We start from the raw sequence: 23,323 nt of genomic DNA on the forward strand, positions 1-23,323 counted from the left end.
ATTAATCACAGCTCAGTCTCACAGACAGAAGGCTCACATACTTTTCTTGGTGAAGGAACACTTGATATAATCTTAAACAATCATTGCCTGAGGCTTCTGTTGAATCAACATCCGAATTTACCACAGGACATTAGCTAGCTTTTCCTTTACACCCTGAGTGTATGCCAAACACAGAAGCTGGTAAGTCAGATATGAAAAGAGCTTTCAATTGAAAGGCTCCCCTATTCCATCCAACTTGGTTACTGGACAAGACTATACCTAAACAAATAATCGGTATACTCTTCTGATTCTTGTGACAAAAGCTGCTGACATTTCGCAGCAGACAGAATCAAATGTTTAACTTTCAACCTCAACAAAAGTGTAGGTAATTAACATCTTTCCCTGTTTACAAACTTGGCAACATTTCAAAACAAGAAGCTGATATTCTAAGCAATCATTTTTCCCTTCAGCAAGGGGAAAACAATACATTGCTAATTCAACATTCTGTTGTTACAAAGCAGTAGTGCAACTGCAGTCTAAGGACATAGGCCAAAGAAGGGCTGTAGGCAGTCTTACTAGACTAGCTAGAAAAAACACCAAGTTTCAGACATACACATCCTTATTCAGAACTCATGTACCTGAAAGCTTCTGTACTTTTGTCAGATAACCTGCAAGTAGTGTAATTAAAAAAGTCATTAAGAGGTTAATTCTACCTGTCGATCTTGCCTAGCATGTAATTTATGCATGGTAGCTCCTAACTAATCATCTTTAACTATAGGAAAATAATGATTTCTTGGCAAAATAAGAAATTGCAAGGGATTGCATGTTCAAAATAATGATTTATTGATGTATTTTTAATCATGTAGCTCCTTGCAAAGATACACATTATAAATTATGGAACAAGTATAGTTCTTTCCACAGCTTTCACATTTTAGTCCTCAAGTCCAGGTTAGTATTTTGAAATGAGATGTTCAAAGGTAAGTTATGCAAAATGGCTTTAAAAAACTACACTAAAAAGCTTCAGTTCTTTCAGAATTCAAAATACATATATAATAAGCGGCATTACAGTGTCTGCACTACACCCCCAAGCGATATATGCAGGAGAAGCAGCGTACAGTACCTGCAACACACCTCAAGGTACACTTCATGATTAGCAGTATACAGCACCTGAACATCTACAGCAGCCTCAAAATTTATCTTAGTACAACAAATGCTCAAAGGGTTTACAGCATCTGTAGCAAGGTTAGATGAATGATAACACATTACAATCACGTGCAAGTGAGCCCTGCTTACCTGTGCATTCAGACCAATTGCACTGTGACGCTCCCCAAGCAGAGCCACATACCCTGCAAACTTGTCCCACAGTACACGAGAACAACTCATTGCCCATATCCCTCTCCCCTTCATGCCCACTCTGTCAAGAAGGCAGGCTCCACTGAACTTCCATCAAGATTAAATTACATTTATGACCAACTGACATCACTGCATTAGTGGGGATGTACCTCTGCAGTTAAATTTTATACTTCATGCTTGCTTGCCCTAGACTCTTTTCTTAAGCTTGATGTTGACAAAATGCCAGACCTTAAAGGCAAACAAAATAAGTTTAATTACGTTTTTAAAGAAGACATTTATTCAAAGTTCTTTTGAGTCACACAGTTTAACAGATATAAGACAACTTTCTCCCCTTCACATTTCAAGCCCTCACCAGAGACCACACACACTGTCCCATGGACAGTGAGATTTTCCTGTAACAATTCCATTTGGACAAACCAGTGTCCAGGCAGATGAAGACTGATATTTTAAGCAGACTGATTTATAAAATCTGTTTAAAAAAACCAAACCAAAACAAACAACAAAACTTTGCTATCAAATTCTTGTCACAAAGGATTTTAATAGCCATAGACTTGATCTCAAAATAAAACCCCAGCCAATCACAATCAAACAGAACATACTGCCTTCAAGAGTTTCCCCAGAATTTTAAAATGTTCCAAATATATACACATTTATAACTTAAGTGCTCATAAGCTACAACCTTTTATTCATGCAAGAGTTGTGAGAGGAATAGGTGTTTCTTAGAGCGGCTTTTCTGAAAATGCAGTAAAACTCTTCACTCGTGCAAAGAACAAAGGGGTGTACATTTTGTCAATGTCGAAAGTAGTAACAGCTGTCTCACCAGTCGATCTGCAAAGGGTATTGTAAAAGTTAAATTAGGCACAAATTGCTGTTAAGTCCCTCAATAATACAATCATGTTCCACAATACAGTGTGTACACCATACTACAGCTGAATGTGTCTTTCATACTGCCTCATTCTGAAAGCATCTGAACGTTGGCCAAATCACACTACATAGAATACGCTTCTATTTTAATATCAAAGAAACCAATTTCCCCTTACATTCTTATTATTAGCTTGAACACTTGAAACAGCGCAGGATGGCACTCAAATCATGACATTAATATCAAAGTAAAAAAATCCCCTTTCATTTGTTTTTACTTTGAACCCTGATTCAGAATACAGAGTGACAGCAAAAACTTGTGTTTATAAAACTTTTAAAAGAAACCTAAGTATGTCCAAACATCAGTGACAAAAAGCATACTTCCTCCTAGCTGTGCCGTATACTTATCTTAATTCTAGTTTCCAAAGGACACCAGTATACTGAGAGGTACAACAGAACCTGAGCAGTACAGAGACTTCATTCTGAAAGGAATATGTGTGATACTGCCACTTCTCCGTAAATCAGGTATGAAAATATTAGGTTTTATAAAAGCCATTTTTCTGTTTATGGAATTTACCTATACTCCCAACCAGCAGTAGTTTACTTCCTAGATTTTATATACTTACAGCTCAATAGCTGAGCTATGCCCCTGTAAGAACACTGAATATAGAGATTAAGACTGGAAGACAAGGCCTAAATCCATCGTAAATGCCAACATCAAACATCTGCACAGCCAACTTGCCAGTAATTTATAGGGTGTCAGGTGCACGAACAGTGGCTATGGCTCTTGCTTGGTTAGTATCAGAACAGCTGGTCACACGCCCACATTTTGCACTTCTGGATTATAGTTTGTAAATGTTACAGTTCACACATGATGGCTGCAGACACTTCTACCCTGCACATCCACACAGGAAAAGAAATATACCTTAATGAATGTATGTTTTCCACTCACCTTTACTAGCACCACACTAAGTCATTTAACCCTGATTTAGTTCTGAGGTCATTCAAACACTGTGCATAAATCCTTTAAATGGCTAAAATGCTGCAGTTCCACCACTCAGGAAACTTCCCATACCATTATAAAAAGTTACCAAACCTTGGGATTTCTTAAAGTAAAAGTTCATTGCAATTTATCAAATCAGGACCAGTTACTGTTTTCAGAACATTTTGTTGAAGCCTCCTAAGTCTCACAGTCCTTATATCTTCTGTACTTAGTATCGGGCAAACTAATGTCACCTGTGTTTCTATAGTTAAGTATCCTTCTTTGAACTTAATCTCCATTTACTTACTTGTAAGTTATGTGACAAGAATGATGTATCCAGACAAGTTTGTTGAACCTCTGGCGCCCACTGGAGCACAGCTGCAGTCCTACATGAAAACTGTGATCTGTTTCTTGCGCAGGAACACGGCGGAAATACCTGTATTTGTGGTAGTCAACTGGTTTCTGTGCAAAGAGAAAAGAAGTTTCGTGACCTACAAAGAGCAAACACATTGTGCAACTATTTATCCTGAGGCCTAAGTAACTGTGAGAACAGATTGTTAAACATTCACACGTAAAAGCAAGTGCTGGTATTCCTTGAAAACACATCAATTTAGATGTTAATTATGGAAGAAGTTTTCACAGAAAGTAAGGTAAGCATGGAGGACACCACCCAAACTACGCAAACTCACTGTAAAGTAATGTTAAGACTTCTACATCTTCACAACTTTCTCTTGACAGACACTTTGTTAGTCAGAAAATTTTGTGATATGTTTGTTGACCAAATCAGAGTTCAATTAATGAGCACAGCTTATTTAGTTCTATTTAATGCTGTGTAACATAAGTGCACACAGTCAAAAGTGATCTACAGAAGCGACCTCTTCATCCTTCCCTCCTGTTAACAATGTTAACAAATTACCTAATAGTACCCTGCATGGCGATTAAGTCTAAGAGGGAGGAGAACCGCTGCTCAAATGCAAACCAGATACTTATCTGTGTTAATAAAAAGATTATTAACATATAATCTTTTAATAAACAATAAACACAGATTTGGGGAAAAAAGGTAAGACAAATCACCATGCCTGTTTCTATTTTACTTTTAAACCATTAAAAAAAATTAATTCCATTTTTCAATCCTCTGGTATAATCTTCAGGTGACTTTAAAATATTCAGTCTGAGAAAAGAACTTATTAAAAAGCCCCCTCCGTAAACTATTTTTCCTCTATTCTATTCTGTTACCTACCTCTTCCTTTTTCTTCATTATTACAGCAAATACTTTGGTTTGATTGTCTGTTTCCTGGGAAAGGCGATAATGGCCAAGCAAGATTGCATCTGTTCTGGAAGGTTAAGAGGAGGACAGTGTCAAGGACACAAAAATATTCTCTGTCACAAACATCAGCAATGAAAAGAAGACGGGCTGCATATCATAATTAAGGGAACCATTTTTTATTTCCATTTAGTAAAGTACCAGCCTCATTGACGATATCAAGTGACGAAAACATTTTTGAAAGTTGCTTTTAATTTTGCCGGATGGACAGTGAAGGTAAGTTAGCCAGTTCTACCCAGCCTACTGCTAAATGTTTTCGGACTTTGGGTGAACAGCTCAAACCTGTTCTGAAGTTGCAAACAATTTTATATGGTTTTAACAAGCCTGTGCAAACATCAAAAAGAAATCAAGCAGTAATTCAGTCATATCCCACCAAAATCTTCACTTTCTTTCAAAAAGTCATGGAAGTGTGAGAAGGCAGTCAAAAATAAAAAGACCATTTTTAAAAGGATTCTAAAACCACCAAGGTAATAGCATGTATTCTTTCATCTACTTCCTTTAAAAGTTTAAGATCACATAACCCGCAAAGGAAATCTAATTACAGTACCAGGACCTTAAAATGAAAGATACCTTTGCGTAAAGACCAAAATTTTTCTAGTTCTCAGAAGAGAACTATAAACATCTGTAACACAATACAAATAACATTGTACGTTTACTTTTATTTTGCTAAGCCAGGACACAGAGTCCAAGACAAAAGTAAATAGAAATTGCCAGGTAAAAGTGAGAGGAAGACTGTACAGCAAAGTATTTTATTTCAATAACCTTGTATTTTTAGTCCGTAAGCGAGGAACTATAGATGGAGGATCTTCAGGAGTTGTTAGCATCATAACTTGACCATCTGGAAAGAATCTCAAATATCTGCAAAAAATAATTATACAATACAAACCTAGAAAACATATCCTTTTTCTGTTGTGGTGTTGTTTGTTTTTTTTTTTTTTAATTACAGGATGTTTCCCAGAAAGATACAAAACTTACTAAGTAATAGGATTTGAAAACGCATTTCTTCACACGTGATATAACAAAGGGATCAGAAATCAAAAGAGAGTTTTGAAGATTAAGAGATCAAGTTATGAACAGTTATGAAAGAGGACAGAAGTTCAAGAGTTTTGTCAAGCAAGGCAGCTTGTGACAGCAAGGCAGCTATCCTGGAATCAGAACTGACCTCAAATAAGAGTCTCCATTCCCAGCATGGATTGACACAAATCCAACAAAACCTTAAGTACAGTATCAGTACAGAATGGACAATGTTATAAGGACTTTTCCAGGTTCTGGGATCTGATCAGTTTTTACAGTACTTTGATATTCTGCTGATGATGCTTGTGAGACTACAGAAATAGCCACAAGATTCGATGACATCTATTAACAGTTTCCAGCCTCAGAAGTGACAACAGAATGGAACAATATAACGCTGGGAACAGCAAGATGAAGAACGGCAAAAAAACAGGCTAAGGAAACAAATGGCGAAGTATTTACAGCAAATTAAGAAAGCCTAGCCTCTTTATTATTTACAGTTGGTTACAAGTAAGTTAAAAGACAATTCTTGTATAACCACTTGTTTCCTCTTTACTGAAAAGAATTCTTATATCAGAAATTTAAAGCAGAAATGATTTGGGGAAAGAAATCTGTAGATCAGTATTACTGTTGTTACTGTTTAAGTTTTATCCGCATTAAATTGTGCAACCAAGGATGAAATGTGTTTCCAAGTCCATCTCTAATTATCACAATAAATCCTATTTATTAAGACCAATTCTGAAAAACTACACATAGCTTTACACACAGTAGTAGTTCCATTGAGTTTTACAGTATGATTAATGTTTGTGATATCAGGGATTGGATTTAAAGAACTTAAGAGAGAGAAACATTTCACTCACTCATTGTACTACAGTTCTACCTGTAATATTCCACTTGGTGCCACGCTCTATAGAAACCATCAAGAGATTGTTCTCCTTGACGTATGTATTTTGTCTTGCTGATATATACACCTATAGGAAAGGAAGATACAAGTATATGAACAGAATAAAGTACACAAAATATTTAAGATGGAAAAAACCAGTAATCACTTTGAGTTTACTTTTGTTACTCAGATATGTGAAAGTTATTTTCCTCCCTTGCACCTTTCCCTTCTCTTTACAAATATTCTACAGCCCTAACAAATTCAGATTAAGTCTAACAACGTCATAACATCATACCCTTCTTGGTTACTTTTGTCATGGGTTACATGCAGTAAACGAATGACAAAACTATTTCCAGAAGTACACCTTACCATCAAATCGAACGCGAGGCCTTTCCAAAAACATTTCCCTCCAAGAGGCATATGGAACAAGTTTATTGCAGCTCCTGCCCCATATTTTCAAACAGACTTGATGCCAGATTTCCGGATCTCTAGTGAAAATGAGAAAAAAAGCAAATCCCGTAACTTTCCTGCAAACCTTTTTTAGCTTTTATATAGTAAAGTAAAACTCCCATTATTTAGTCTGGATGCAACCAAAAGAAACTTCCTTGAACAACAGTAGTTCATAATTTAAAATCATTATTTTACTTAATCCTGGAGTGTTTCAAGCCACTTCCTCCTCCCAGTGAAATTCAAGAACACAATGCCATTTTCAGCCAAGTACAGAACAACATTGCAGCAGCCTGGCACTTTTGTGTGAGCATATGAGGATGACAACACAACAGACGTTATTTTTGAGACTTTGGAACTCTTGACTTTCGAACAAGGTAAAGCAAGTAAGACTTTCAGCAACATTTTTTATTACAGTGAAGTCATCCATCTAACATACCATCTAGTGGTGTATTCAAAAGCTGATTAATGCTGTGGGGGGCGTAACAGGAAAACTCCCATGGGAAGAAAAAGCAGGACATAGTCCTACGTGTACTGTTTAGCAGCTTAACAGCAAAAAAAAAAAAAAACAAAAAAACCCAACAAAAAAAATCCACCTTTCCAACACAGACAGTTTTGCTCTACTGACTTATTATTCATCTCTACATACTGTTCAAATACGCTTGAGCATAAAAAGCTCTTTTGTCTTCCTTACAGCAGAAAGAAGCTTCACTTTCGATAAGTTATCTACAATACCTGGCGCAAATGTAAAATCCTCGACAAACAAGTGATAATTGCTCTAATGATCTTAGGTCCAAGTCACTCGAAACCACCCATCGGAAAATGTACATTAGTACTTCCATAGGCAACACTGCAAAGAGTAAACAAATCCTTGTTAGATGGTAACCCACAGATCAACAGGTTATCTAAAATTCCAGGTTTGACAATTACTGAAATTCTGACTTTCCATAAAAAATCCTGTTTTTTCACACTGTAGCCAAATGTCAGCGAACAAAAAAATGTATCTTTAATTTTAAAAGTCACTATATATTAGAAAAAAGTTGCATAACAAAAGAACAAAAATCAAGAGCTGAAAGTGCATTATGGTAAGGTGACAGGAAGACTACAAATATCCAGAACTGTAAGATGTTATACCAAAAATTCCACATAGACATTGCACATCCACAGTGCCTGTGAAGCAGTATTTTCTTCAAACTGACCTAGTGTGTTAACATTACCTCAAAGCACACTGCTTTTGCATGACATGCTAAATAAGCTCTGGTCAGGTTCAGTATTGCATAGGAGGTCCTAAAACAACATAGCCACTATGAAATTTATATGATATCACACTGTTTTGTGGCGCAGATCCAGTGGTTGGGAATGGTATAACACAGCTTTGTCGTATTGAAAGATTTTTTCTAATGTAATGCAAGATAATGACAGAATCTTTATCAAAGCACCACCACAAGATCATATGATAATTTTCCTAGCACTAAAAATTCAGCAAAAAAAGTTATGGAATACTAAGCCGTATTTTGTCTAGTAGCTTTCTGCCTCCCTAAGTTTCCTCTGTTGTTTCAGCTGGGTATAGTTTGTTTACTGATCTTATACCATCAGGAATTACACTTCATTTATTTTCAACTACTGCTGCTTTCCAGAGCCTACAGCTTCAACTGTATCACCACATGCACTAAAGACTTGATGATTTTACTCAGTATAACTGAATAAACTGCTTTGAGATCAAATGGAGAAAACAGCAAGAGTAGTGCAAAGGTACATTAAACGGTAACTAGCTAAAAAAAACATGGTAGAGACTGCAATTTAACAGAATTCTTATTTTTACTGAAAAAATATGCTTCTTAAAAAAACCTGCATTGCTGCACTCCCACAAATCCAACAAGACTGTTTTTGCTAAAAATCTGATGAAACTTGAGTTTCACATTACACAATACGAACATGGTAAAAAATACAGACATTACATGGGCCACCAGTTTCTGTATTCATTTAATACACATTTTGTTTCATGAATCTCACTTAATTTATGTTTTATTATTGAGAAGTCACAAATTTGCTATATTGCCTATATTTGCAACCATTAAATTAATGTTCCAGTATAAACAAAAGTTGTGCAGATTATTGCTACAAGGTACAAAACAATCTCTGTCAACTGAGGAGCTCTTCGGTATATGAACTCTCGGTGCCTTGCAGAATGGGAGAAACAAAGGCTTAAAAATCTTTTATTAATGCTAGCAGGTCTACATCTTCCATTTTGATAGTTACGAGTCAGTAATGATCAAAAATCAAAAAGCCTTTGATTGTTTATTTCATCATCCATGTTTCTAAGTTTCTAATAAACCAGGGATTGTGAAGACACTTTGCTTCAGATACTTGACGCACCCTGTAAAAAAATATTACAGTATTTCTGGTGAAGAATACTATCTTGGTCCTAAGCTTTACTCATGTAAAAGAAAACTGCTAAGAAAAATTGCTCATATGCTAGGGAGAGGAAGTAAATATATTCAGTATGTCAGTTACATAGCAGAGGTTCGATTCTGTCCTGTACTAATGATTAACCAGTATTCTAAGATTATGAATGTCAATAAAATGTAAAATGGAACAGAGGAAATCAGTTCAGCCAAATCCGCTGCTTCACATTGTTTCAGTTTTCCTTGGGCTGCTGAGTTCCGTGACTATTGCACTACTGTGGTGACCAAGGGGGATGTTTTCCAGCCTACTAACTTTTGAAGCAGACATCATGATTTTAACAGTTTTCATTCCACTATAAAAGAGTCAGTAAACAAGACACTGTAGCACAGGACTGGCAGGAAGGCATAAAATAAAACTAGAAAGAGACCTAAGATTGCTGCTCAAAAGAGACATCTCCTGAGATCATTTTATAGTAATGTTTGTAACATCTTGACTTTACTGGCAAAAAAACCAAAAATGCTTTCTCAAGCGTACAACGTCACAGTTGTTAAAATAAAAATAAAATTTTAAAAAACTTGTATATGCTTCTACTTGAACAGCGTGCTACATTTATTTTATTTTCCTTCCTTGAAGCAGAAGAGGAGATCAGGCCAAGATTTCCAAGAGCAACTCATAATTTGGGATGCAAAACACACATGTTTTAAGGCATCTGATTTTAAGAGAGTTTATAGCTTATATACGCTCTCTACAATTTAGATATCATAAGGAAGTCTCAGTATGACTGCCCTAGAACTAAAGCACTGAAAATCATTAACCTTCAAAAGCCTTTCTAGCTATACTATATAGTCTTGCCGAACCTGAAAACATATTTGTTGTAAAAATCTGATACAGAATCAGATAAAAATAGGAAATGCAAATATGTGTATTATTCACAGGACAATTGTCTCTTATTCACACTGCAGAATTGTTGTAAGTATTTGCAAACCAAAGAGGAAAAAACCCACATTTCACTTTTCCAAATATGAACTGGAATGAAAACTGGAATATGCTTACTTTAGCAAGTCTGTTCCTAGAAGTTGCATACTTTGAAGTATGACTCTGATCCTGAAAAATTCTATATAGTAGTAGCACTATATGGAAAAGCTTGTGTGACAAAGGCAGATTCATGTATGAGAAAAAGATATGTTCAGCTGATGATCCTTCTTCCTTCACATCTAACTATAACAGTAAATAAAGACATACTGTGTGCATTTCTTTAAAGGTGGCTTTACAATGAAGGAGATAAACGTTGTAGTAGAGTGAACATCTCCATAAATTTTGCCTCTGAACTCTTACAGTGTATCTTAACTCATACCTGAGATATGGGTCTGGCTGACATCAACCTCAGGCTGACAAAGTTTGACTGAAGATTCCTGAAGAGTTAACTGCTGCTGGAAATCCGACAGGAGATCAGCCATTTTGTCATCCTCTTTGTTATCCTCAACACTAGAAAAGGGGGAATGCCAACACTGTGATACTGGACAAAACATACCAACAGATGTCGTTATCTTGGCATCAATCCACTGTCTTACCCTCAATCAATATAGTTGTTTCCTGTATGGTTTTAAAGCAATCTCCTTTTATCACACAACAAAAGAACTACTGCAATCTTATGAAGTTCATTTAGATTTTCCTGGAATCCATCTGACAGCAACAACTTTTTATTTCATGTAATTCCAATTTCAGTTTCTTTTCGGCTTTTAAAGTACACTCTTTTTAGTGAAGTCACTGAAGAATTGCTTCACCACAAGAAAAGTCAAACCTCATCCTTTACTTTGTCTGAGATAAACTGCATGCAGGAAATAAATTATCACTGATGGAAAGTTATGTTTTGTAATCCTTGTCACGATGTAAGATACTGAAAACAATGAAGGAATTTCTAATTTTTTTTACTTTTGTGTTATTCACTGAAGCGTGATCTTCAGTGAATTTATTCATCAATAACTTTTCACGAATCCTGTAAACAGGCAGAGAAAAAAAATTTCAGGAGCAAGAACAAGGTAGCAGAACAGAAACAATACACTTGCTATTGGGCAGTAAACTTGAAAGATTACTAAGTGATAAAAGAACATTACCACATTCAAAAAAACCTAAATCTAAGTTGTATGCCATAATATGATCCTTTAATAGCTGCATGCTTGCTTGCACCAAGTAACCACAAACTACACAACTCTCCTTGATCTCATTACAAAACATTTTTCCTCTGACTTGGTATATAAGCTAGCTAAGAAATCTTCCAGTCACTTTTTAATATTATTCAGTTCTCCTCTAAACAAGCTTAATAGAATGAGCTGAGAATATAAGCAAGCAAATAGCAGACCTACCAATGGGTTTTACGGTATTATAGAGAAGACAATTATGTTTGGGCCTGTCATAACTAAGACTACAGTAAGATGCTGCACTCAATATACACCTTTATTTTGATGGAATGCAACAGCCAGTCCCAGTACCTACAGGCCACGTTATAAATTGTTTTTTTCAGATAAATTGTGTATTTTTTTTTTCTTCCCAAGATTGTATTAAACACCTAAAATAGTAATTCAGACAGCAAAACCACCACAAGTAGAATCTCTTCAAAAAACACACCTCTACAAATACTGCTTTATAGACAACTAAGAGCACTGGCTGGTTTTCCCTCACTGTCACATAGTTCTGGGAACATTTACAAAACTGAATGAAAATTCATAGCATCATAAAATCATTTACGTTGGAGAAGACCTTTTAAGATCGAGTCCAACCATTAACCTAGCACTGCCAAGTCCACCATTAAACCATGTCCCTAAGTGCCACATCTACACGTCTTTTAAATACCTCCAGGGATGGTGACTCAACCACTTCCATGGGCAGCCTGTTCCAATGCTTGACAGCCCTTTTGGGGAAGAAATTCTTCCCAATATCCAATCTAAATCTCCCCTGGTGCAACTTGAGGCCATTTTCTCCTGTCCCATCGCTTGTTACTTGGGAGAAGAGACTGACACCCACCTCACTACAGCCTCCTTTCAGGAAGTTGTAGAGAGTGACAAGGTCTCCCCTGAGCCTCCTCCTCTCCAGACTAAACAGCCCCCGTTCCCTCAGCCGCTCCTTATAAGCCTTGTGCTCCAGACCCTTCACCAGTTTTGTTGCCCTTCTCTGGACACGCTCCAGCACCTCAAGGTCTTTCCTGTAGTGCGGGGCCCAAAGCTGAGCACATTATTCAAGGTGTGGCCTCACCAGTGCCAAGTACAGGGGGATGATCACTGCCCCAGCGCTGCTGGCCACACTGTTTCTGATACAAGCCAGGGTGCTCTTGGCCCTCTTGGCCACCTGGGCCACTGCTGGCTCATATTCAGCTGGCTGTCAACCAATGCCTCCAGTTCCTTTTCTGCCAGGCAGCTTTCCAGCCACTCTTCCCTAAACCTGTAGCATTGCAACGGCTTGTTTTGACCCAAGTGCACAACCTGGCACCGAGTCTTGTTGAACCCCATACAATAGCCTCAGCCTATTGATCCAGCCTGTCCAGATCCCTCTGCAGAGCCTTCCTGCCCTCAAGCAGATCAACACTCCCACCCAACTTGGTGTCAGATAGGCTTGATGAAGGGAGTATGGAAAAGGACGCTAAAATACAAAAATAATCCTATGAAAAACAAGATTTTTACATGGCTGTATTTTGTCATCCAGTGCTTTTCCTAGTGCACAAATGCACAGCAAAGATTTCATGCTAGCAATGCATTCAGAACCTGAAGTAACAGATGTGAATAAAGCACTTGGCTCATCTTACTCTTTTTTTTAATACTGAGTCAACAACTGCATTGAAGCTGTCCTGCCCTGGGTCAACACAACTGAGCTAGTAATACCACACAGACAGGGGTGTACTTTCCTCTTATTTTCAGTTTTAAATTTTTGATTTCTCATGGCTATCAGCAGCATCTATGGCTGCTATCAGTAAGCACTGAATTGGGAAGCTGTTTTTCATAAGCTTGTCTTCACTACACTATCTGAGCTATAACAAGTTTTGGGCCTAACGTGAAGCAAGTTAGGCCAACCTTAAACGGCTACACATCTGGTGTGCTGAGGCTAGGAGTATTCTGATGTTTGTAATGATGACAGGCTAGACTACTCAGTTTACAGTCTATGAGCTTCCAAATATATTGCTCTACTTGTTGGAAATGCTCCCACTTGGCTGTGTTAGCACAAGAACAGTAGTATATTCCCCTGCTTAATTATGACACTTATTCCATGGTAGCAATCTTTTTCCTAATCTTTTCTCCATTTGCAATTTTGTTGATGATTGTAAATGTATAACTCATAAATATGAAAATCAGAAATCAAAATTAATAAACTGACTGGTGCTTCTTTTTCTTAAGAAACAATCTAACTATCTGTAATCCTGCCACTTGAATTTAACTAGTTCCAAACAAGCCTGTTACCTTCTTTGAACTAGACTACAGAAAAACCCTCCTTGGACTAATGCATCTGTAAACTTTCTATGAAGCATTCTATTCAAATGAAAGCAGACAAGTTTTCCAAATGTTAAGAGACTTACAACTGTGTTATCACAGTACAGAATTCTTATGTTTTAGAAACAAAATTTCAAGTTTTAGTACTCTTATGCACTTAATTAGCAAACTTTCATACTTACCACCTCTTTCCAACCCCATCACCATCTGGGGACCTTGTATAGGTGATCTTAAACTCTATGTCAGGTACAAGCTGCATGGCTAGACGATAAAACTTGATAGCTGAAAATAAAGATTTAATGTTTAAACATGTCTGATGCCTATACTGGCTTATTAAGGCAGATTTTTTTTTTAGAGAGATGACTTCAGCTAAAAGCACTAAAAAGGTGGAAAATGCCTTTGCCTAGTAGTAAATCTTACTTAGTCTAAACTGATTAGGTTTCAAATCAATACAGAAGAGAGGCACATAAGCACCTATTTTCAAAACTAAAAACTTCATGTACTCTTTCAGAGTAAAGAACTCTCTCAGTAGTGTTTCAACTTTTACAGATTTACCTTAACTACTATAAATTCAATTACAAAATACAAAATTTTACATTAAAATATTGTGAAGTCCTGATTTTGTTTGTTGCGCAGCACTTACAAAGCATTCCTAACAAGCCATAAAGATTTTAGGCATTATATTCAGAAGTAACGATGAGGAACATGAAAGAGAACTTTAAAGATGATGCAGGTACTTTAAATCCCCAGTACAGTACAAACAGTCATTCAGACATACACAACATTATAAAGGTGAGAAAGATCAACAAAATACTATTGTAATTTTAAAATTTCAACAACAGACACAAACCAAGTAAATTTTACTGTGGCAAAACCCTGGAAACTACAGAAGGCACAGAAGCAAGCCCACGCAAAACAGTGAGTGAGGAACCTGACTGGAGGAAAGCAGCCTTTTCAAAAAGCTATGTAGCAAGCACAAGACTATGGGGCATGAGAGAAAAAGTGACAGATTGGGTTTCTTCCAGCATGCAGAGAAAGTACTTCTGCCTTTAACATTCCAAAGATGCTACGAAAACTGAGCAGAGAAATAGACTCAGGAAAATCACCCTGTGGGAACAAACTGTTATTTAAACTGTAGAATGTCTTTCTTGAGTTAACTCTGTGGGTCCCTCTTAATTTAAGCAGATTCATTGTATACACAGTCTCTTTTAATACCACTGTTAAGATGTACTTATACATCTGTTTGTATTCCCGCATGGAAATGCCAAGATCAGAGGGCAACTCTCCCTCAGTTTGGACATTAAAAACCAAACCCAAAGTAAAACACCAGTGAGATGGAGCTCAGAATATGACACAGTAATGAGTCTCAGAAGCCTGAGCTTGGGCAAGTATTTCCTTAAATTTTAAATATTGGGCATTTCTATTTCCTTAAATTTATGTCAGGGCTGCTGACTGACAAGTAATATCCTTTGGCTGGGGAGGATGAGGAATACCAGCAGCCAGCTAAACAGAGATCAGTCTCAACTTTAGCATTTAATCTTGCAGGAAGACCTGTACTGTACTTAAACATGAGCAAGCTGGTGCACATAACTGTCTCACAAATGTCAAGTATCAGCAGATTTCAGAAGCAGGCTGAAATGCCAGCTGGATTCTGGTGACATGGGCCAGGTCAGCAGATAAAAGTTTGGTCTGAAAACAGGTGTCCCAACACATGCTCAGCAATGTATCTGTGTCTGGCTTAGGACCTTGTCTCTAAGGTCTCATATAGATGTATGTGTAGAAACATTTTAGTTTTGTTTCTTTAAGTCTCAAACCAAATTTAACTAAGAAAGAATGGATTCGTATTCAAGCAATCCAAATGCCTAATACGCCTTTGTGAATGCAACTGTTAGATGTTAATACTTGTCTACTGCTATGTTTAACACACAAGAAACACACTCAAGCAGATGAATCTATAGCTTTCATTTTATACACACATGTTTATATACACAATGTTTAAATAGACTGCTTTCCTTCCATATTTTTTAAAATCATTTGGAAATTTTTGATATGAAAGAACCTTCACCACCTACTGCATGATTTCCAAAATGGTAGATTACATATCTGATTTAGTCCTGAAGTCTTTTTTTTTACTGCGCAGTTAATTTTACACCCAACACACAAAATATCTTAGCCCAAAGTCATTCTGCCTTGTAAAAACATGTAATAAATTAGAAACTGAAATAACTAATTTTATTACCTACTGGGGACTCATATTTTTCTCAGTTCATTTGAGATCTGGAACAACCACCAGAAATCCCTTGCAAGGGAAGGAAAACTCCCATGATAGAGAGGAAATTTTGTATTCAACAGGTGGCTGAATTCAGGAGTTTCCAGAGTACTCTCCGTTCTGCTTATCTTGACATATTTTGCACCTGCACTTCGACCAAGGTAGCCAAAGCCTTTAGTGGATGAGCAGGATGGCACAGATGCTCTGTGTTCATTTTTATTTTTTTTTCATGAAAGAAACAGAAAACTGGTATCTCCACTGTTGACCTATAGGACTTGAAGTTAGGATGGACTTCTTGCTCTATACATTCTGAAAAATACCGATGAGGAACAAAACTTTGAATTTCCATTTCTACGAGTGCTGACAGCAAGAGGACAAGCAAGCTCAGCATCTCAAGTATTTATGGCAAACCTCACAAAGTAATTTAAACATTCACTTCAGGAATTATTAAACAAGCCATACTGTGTAAATTAAAAGAATAAAACCAAAAGTCAAAGTCAAACAACAAAACATTCCATGGATTAAGTAGTTCTGTTTAAAGTGGAATGAAGAAAACTGTGAGCACAGAAAATATACTATATTACCTTGATTAATTACTATGCTTATTCCATGTTATAAAAGTCATATAAAGAAGCATGCTATATGAAGAAGCAATTCAGTGCTTGATTAAATTACTAGATTTCAAAATGCCTGAAAGTTCAAAGTTCTTTCTTTGATCTCACTTCAGCTTCTCTTCAACCTCAGAATTGTGATATGATGGTTCCTATTAGCCAGTCTGTCTGCTTATCCAAACAACTGAGCTCTCAAATGACCATTAGCCTGCAGTTTAAGTTCACTGGCATCATACAGGCTTGCACATAAATCAGTGGTAGACTCCACTGCAATAAGGGTGTTTATTGTAGACTTCCATATTACCTTCATAAAGGGCTCCATTTTGTTCTTCTTCCACGGCCTTCAGGAAAAGTTCTTTTGCCTGTGTAACAAATCACACAGAACACTCATAAATTTCTTACGAATACAAGCACAATGTCACTTGACTTAGAATTATTTTTCATCTTACCTACTGTACTCTATGAAGGAGATAGAATAATTCCATAGAGTGAGAAGACATATTCATGTGCTACAAGCCATAACTGAAACTCCCAATCAACAAACTATCCATGTTCCTGTTGCTCACCCCTTAGCTAGTCTTTCAGAAAGCAGACTGGGAAGGTGACATAAAGCCAAGCGTAAAAACTAGAAAAATCAGTGCGGGACTAAAGTAAGACATCAGTATGGAGACAACGGGTGTCTTGGTTTTGGCTGGGATAGAGCTAATTTTCTTCTTGGTGGCTAATGCAGTGCTGTGTTTGGGATTTGGTATGGGAACAGTGTGGTCTGGGACTTCTTGGTTTCTCTGGTCTTGCCAGTGAGAGGGCTGGAGGGGCACAGGGAATTGGGAGGGGACACAGCACAGCCGGGTCAGCTGACCTGAACTAGCTGAAGAGGTATTCTATACCACGGGACATCAAGCTCATACATAATCTGGGGCGGCGGGGTGGCCGGGGCCTGCAGATCACTGCGTAGGGACTGGCTGGGCATCAGTCAGCGGGTGGTGAGCAGCTGTGCTGTGCGTCACTAGTCTTCTGTCTCCCTTCCCTTTGGATTTCATTCCTCTCCCCTTCTCCCTCTTTTTCATTGTAACTATTATTGTTGTTATTAAAATTATTGGTCTTTAGTTTTTATTTTATCTCAGTTGTTAAACTGTTCTTATCTCACAACCCTAGAGCTTTACATTCCTTTAACCCCTTGGGTGAGGGGGGAGTGAGCAAGCAGCTGTATGGTACTTAATTACCAGCTGGGGTTAAACCACGACAACAGGTTAATCACCTCTGTTGTTCCTCTAGATTAGCTTTTAGGGTAGTTATACTGCAACACTAACACACACACAAAAATCCCCAAATTACACATTATTTTTCTGTACCTTTTCCTCTTTTGCTATCTCCTGTTTCCCTGTGGCATCTACAGACTTTACTCCAGGTCCTCTTGAAGATGCTCTGCATGGCAGAGGTTCCAACCCACTAGAACTCATACCAGGGGCAAGCTCAAACATCCACTGAGCTCTGAACATCTGAAGCTCTGCCTAAAAAAATCCCATTAATTCTGACTTAATACCACATATTCACATGGTAAAACTTCTAAGGAGAAATTATGAAGTACAAACACAAAAAAAGAACTTCAAAATTATGATTTACACTTCTAACTTAAATAGTTTCAGTGAGTCTAGACACAGCTGCTTTTACAGTAAATTGAACAAAAAGTGCACAAGTACTTGTTCAATCTCATTCAATAACATACATAAGTGCTTTTATCTATACTAGAAGAAAAAGCGATGTTTCAAGAAGTGGGTGTTAGTACTACAGTTATGACCTAAGACTCCATTAAAAAGTATTATTTCTGGACATGATGTTTGTTCTTGTTTATGTAGTTATCTTCAGCAAGAAGTCAACTAGCTCTTGAAATTAAAATTTAGAAAACCTGATTTTTTGTATATAAGGATACTGAGCTTTATGACAATCAAGACTGTATATAATCTACAAATAAGATCTTACATTCCTTTCTCTTTTAAAAAGAAAGGACTATGCTCTGTGAAACAATACAAGTTGTAATTCTTGCCATGCATTTTTTTCAGCACCTTTGAAGCTACACTTTACATGTCTTTTGCAATCTTCATGACTTCTGGGGAGCAACTACACAGAAATCTAGTATCCTAAGAGAACACACTTTTTCTGTTAGACTGCCTTTATCAACTTTCTGCTCCAGAAGACAGTGACAACTTAAACTTGAATTTGATCCACACAGAAACTGCTGTCTGATTTCTGTAGTTCATCAAATTCCAAATCTGACACAAATTTTCTTTTCATCTACACAGATAAATGAAAACTGAATCTAACACTTGGAACACAGTGCAAAGAGGGGCAGACAGATTAAGCGTTTGTCAGATCAACAATGCGTGGTAACTGAATGAGCATAAGTAATGCAGCTTAAATTGCAGCAGCACTATGTTTGTAAAAACACATGAGACATACCTGAAGATTTGCTTCACTGGATCTTTCATTGTCATCAGTTCTTACCAAATCAGAGTGACAATCTTCTTCTGCTTCTGCCTAGTAGAGAGCAGTCAGATGTGATTATAGAGTCTGCATAAGTCCCTGCAGCACATTCACAAAGCACAACTGTCACGGACACACACCTAAAAAATTCTAAGCATACTCCCCTTTTCCACATTCTGTCCACTACTCCACAGATCAATCTTAATTGATGATAAAAATTAATTTTACAATTACTGGTATTGTTTGCACTTTCCTCTTAACCCAATGAAGTTTGGCTTTGCAGTTCAGTCACACCAATCCAACACAGGTTCATTATGTATCACTTGAAGGCTTACATGCATCAGAACGCTGCCACAACACCTGAATAAATACACTCAGCGTCCAAGCCAAAGCACAGAACCAAAGCTTCATTAAGATTAAAGTCGTGTGCTTCATACAAGAAACTAAAATTTAATCACTATCTTCTCATTGTAAAGATAACCAGTAGTTTTGATTTGTTTAATATTTACAGAAGCACAAAAGACTAACAATAGATGCTTTATGAAAACTGTGGGACAATACAAGCATTCTCAAAACTACATGTGAAACTAAAGAAAAAATGTATTGTAAAAGAAAATAAAAAGCTAGCATGAGAGCTTGACAGCTGCTTTTATTTACAGTACTGCTGTGAGACAGGATAAACAAGTAAGACTTTAATACCTTTGAACAAACTTAACAGGGCTCTACATAGAATTTAGACTGCTAGTTTCAGAGCAAAACTTAAAAAGATGCAAATAAATTCTCATTTTGAAATATACTGGGATTTATGGAATCTATACTAAAACAAAGGAAAACTTATTCTGAGCATCAATAAGATATTCAATGACAACCACTGCAAGATGCCAGTAAGGAAAAATAAAACCTCAAGACAAACTAAAACGTTTGTTTAAATTTCTTCCTGCAGCTGAAGCATCCCAGGTTTTCTACCATTCTACACTGAAATTGACATCTATAGTTCTGCAAGTACACAATGCAAAGTGAAATTTTAAGAAGGTAAACCTGGCATTAAGATTACCACAACTAACTTAGAGAACTTTTGTTTCCCACTCCTTCCTATTGTAAGCAGTGCACAAAGACTTCAAGTAACATTCTGTCAGTGAGATTCTTCTGAGTTCTCGTAAAGAAATCTCTATCCCCTACACAATCAAAGTGCAGAAATCAAAGCATTCTTGTATTCAGAAAACGTACAAAATTTTTATAGCATCTGGAAGTTCATGATCAAACTACACAATATTGGCAAACTTGATGGGATGGCAACATTTAATCTCTTTGTCTTGGTGACAAACACCTCTCTGGAGTTCAGCTGTAGCAGTTGTCTCAGGTTCCAAAACAGCTACAAACTTACTGACTTGCCATCAGTAAAGGTGTTTTCACTGATGTCTCAGTCAATTTATCTTTTTCAATTGATAATGCAGACAGTGTTGGTTGGTCAAAGTAAACAGATACTGCATCTGTTTCTACACTTTTATTTTAAGGCTGCACATTTTTTATTTTTCTGTGGAGAAAACAGGTAAACCAGAGCACTGTAAAACACCAGCAGCATTAAACCTGAGCAAGGAGTAAGTAACTTAGAAGTTTCATGGGTTTTGATTCCAGAATTTGCAGGCAGTTAACATTCTATGAGTTACCATGTTATTATAGCATCCAGGGATTACATCTACGCTGCCTGAACAGAGATAGCCTAGGAACCAGTTAGCACTGAAATGGATGTCTGGAAGGGCATTATTATGGCACTGGGCTGACACAAGTAAGGCCCACCTCTGCCTGTGCAGAGTGCAAGGCTTCTGGTTTGCAGATGAATTATGCCCAGTCAGCTCTCAGTCTGGGAAGAATAAGCCTGGTTTTATCTGCAAAATGCAGAAACCAGTAATTCCTAACCTAAATCAACAACACACTATCTTCATGTGCATAAAGGCACACCCATTAAAACCCTTAGCTCATTAAGACTGTAAATAAACTAATTTAAGAGTAAGAGTTATTTCTAAGGTTAAGAAGCTGGCTGAAGTTTAACTCATGTTCAAAAAGTTTCTGTTTCAGTAATCTGTTCAAGAGTCTTGATTTCCATCCCCTCATCTCTGTTCAGCTGCCCTGCTTCTCCTCTATTTCTGAGTCACAGTCAGTCATGATTCTGGACCAACTGCTTCCAAAATATCATTCAACGCTCTTTAAAATTTGAGTGTGCTCTCAATCCAAACAGAAAATACATACTATACACTATGAAGACCTAGTCCACAGCCTAAAAGCTGTCAAAAAACATCATGAAGTTGATTACAACTGAAGTTCTTACTTTTGTCATTACCTCCTCTATACCAAGTGCATGTGTGGTCTGAAGTCTCTCACATCACAGGTTTGTCTTCTGACAGCAGTGTCAGCGTAAGTGACCATCCCTCTAAATTTACCAGTAATGCAATTCATTCACATGGCTACTGTATGACTAACTGGACTGGATTAACAAACTTTCCACTATTTACTTGAATGCTGAAACACTATGGCTTTGCTAGAATAAATGAGTAAACACAGGCATCCCTGAAGCAAGGATATTCACTAGCATACAGCTTACGAGACCACAGCTAGATCAGTTTGTAACTTGTAAAAATTGGCTCCTTGCCCCCACTCAGACAATATTTAAATTGCAGTTATAGTTTCTGAAGCTCACAGAATACTGTACTGTAATAGCTATGCAGTGGATAAATCTAGCTTGTTCCATCTTTACACTGTTGGCCTTCCTCCTGCTAAAAACAAGCTGTCATACGGAACAGTGACTTGATCCTGCTTGAAAGTGAGACATCCTCAGTGTGTGTACTGATCAGCTCAAATAAATTTCCATGAGAAAAGTGGTAGCCAGGCAAGTCAAAAGGTCAACATGTCAAAAGTAAACACCTGACTTAGGCTGCAACCTGTAAAAAGAAGTCAGCAGAGTAGGTTCGATTCTGATTCGTTTGCAAAGCTTTAGAAATCATTTGCCAAATGCAAGACTAGTTTATTTGCACAGCTTCGTTTTAACTGTTTTGCAATCAAAAATTGCATGCTGATTTCCTCAGAGCACAACAATCACTTGCTAAAGTGTTTGTAATGTCAAACCCTTTAATAGTTCAGATGTTTCAGCAAAACAAAGCCAAGATCAGAAACGGTTCGAAGTTGACCGTCACCATTTGAACAGGGCTACGTGTGAACTGCACAGAACCAAGGGACAAGCAAACATGACATAGCGGAACAGTGACTGACAGCTAACATTTTTCATGTTTTATAAGAAAATTAGTAAGTCTCTCCATTTTTCTGTCAATGTGGTAGAAGCAACACTGTGTTGAAAAATAACGAGTTTTAATCGTGGTGGTAAGGCATTTTAAGAGCTTCTGAATGACATAAATAGTTTGAATGACCAAGCTCTCATCATGGATGCTTGAATCGATACTGAGGTGCTGTGAGAACAGCAATACTGAATCAAACAGTATTTCTGAGATGTTAAGACACAAACTAAAATAAGTAGAGTGCCTGGCCAACGGAGCCGTTTACCAGATGACTTTATGCCATCTACCTTTTCAGGGAAGAAAGAGAAACGTAGGGCAGGCTCCTCTGTAATGACACAGTGGTGGCACGTTCAGGTTTTTCTACGGACAGCTAGATCGCTCCTCAATCAAGCAGCCTCACTCACTCTTCAGCCCAAAATCCCCCGCGGAAGGGACCGGGATCACGGCACACTCCCCACCGGCACTGCCCGGTCCCGGTGCCCGCGGACAGGGCAGGGTGCGGGGCAGCAAGCACGGCTTTGAGGGGCCGCCCCTCCCGCCGCCGGGCACACACCCCTTGCCGCTGCCACCGCCCCCTCCCAACCCCCGTCACGGCGGCCTCGCCCCCACTGCCGCCGCCTGCCCGCGGGGCGCCTGGCACCCCCCCCGCCCGCCCCAGGCCGCGCTGCCGCGGGGAGCCCGGCGCGACGGGCCCGGCCCGGCTCACCATGCTGCCGGCGCTCGGGCGGCGCTGTCCCCTCCCGGGGGTCTCTGCCCCCCCTGCTCGATCCGTGCGTCCTCCCCGCGGGGGGAAATTAGCAGAGTTCTCGGTCGGAGAAGCGCACCACGCAGCGGGAGTAACTGCGGGCCCTGCGTACGGCAGCCATCTTCCCGGCGAGTGAGGGGCAGGCGGGCGGGAGCGGCGGAGACGCGCCCAGACAAACCCGCAAGGTCAGAGCGCCGCCTGACGCACGG

The 23,323-nt window shown here is 38.2% G+C and overlaps 1 protein-coding gene across 2 annotated transcripts; it reads right to left on the reverse strand.

Annotated features, from left to right (window-relative positions):
- Positions 1–798: 798 nt before the first annotated feature.
- Positions 799–23,249, reverse strand: FBXO9 (F-box protein 9). 2 transcript variants are annotated; one of them, XM_080387742.1, is made up of 13 exons: positions 23,076–23,248; positions 19,059–19,136; positions 17,954–18,112; positions 16,906–16,963; positions 13,904–14,003; positions 10,601–10,731; positions 7,576–7,690; positions 6,763–6,881; positions 6,391–6,481; positions 5,262–5,357; positions 4,416–4,509; positions 3,483–3,637; positions 799–2,160 (listed from the first exon to the last, which is right to left on the reverse strand). In XM_080387742.1, the coding sequence occupies exons 1-13, from the start codon at positions 23,076–23,078 to the stop codon at positions 2,052–2,054; spliced, it is 1,308 nt and encodes a 435-aa protein (XP_080243868.1). In that variant the 5' UTR covers positions 23,079–23,248; the 3' UTR covers positions 799–2,051. The 2 variants fall into 2 exon arrangements, with proteins under 2 accessions (XP_080243868.1, XP_080243869.1); XM_080387743.1 differs by lacking the exon at positions 17,954–18,112 and having other exon boundaries at positions 23,076–23,249.
- Positions 23,250–23,323: the final 74 nt, after the last annotated feature.

This window comes from Falco punctatus (assembly GCF_963210335.1).
Source record: "Falco punctatus genome assembly, chromosome: 5".
Taxonomy (NCBI): Eukaryota; Metazoa; Chordata; class Aves; order Falconiformes; family Falconidae; genus Falco; species Falco punctatus.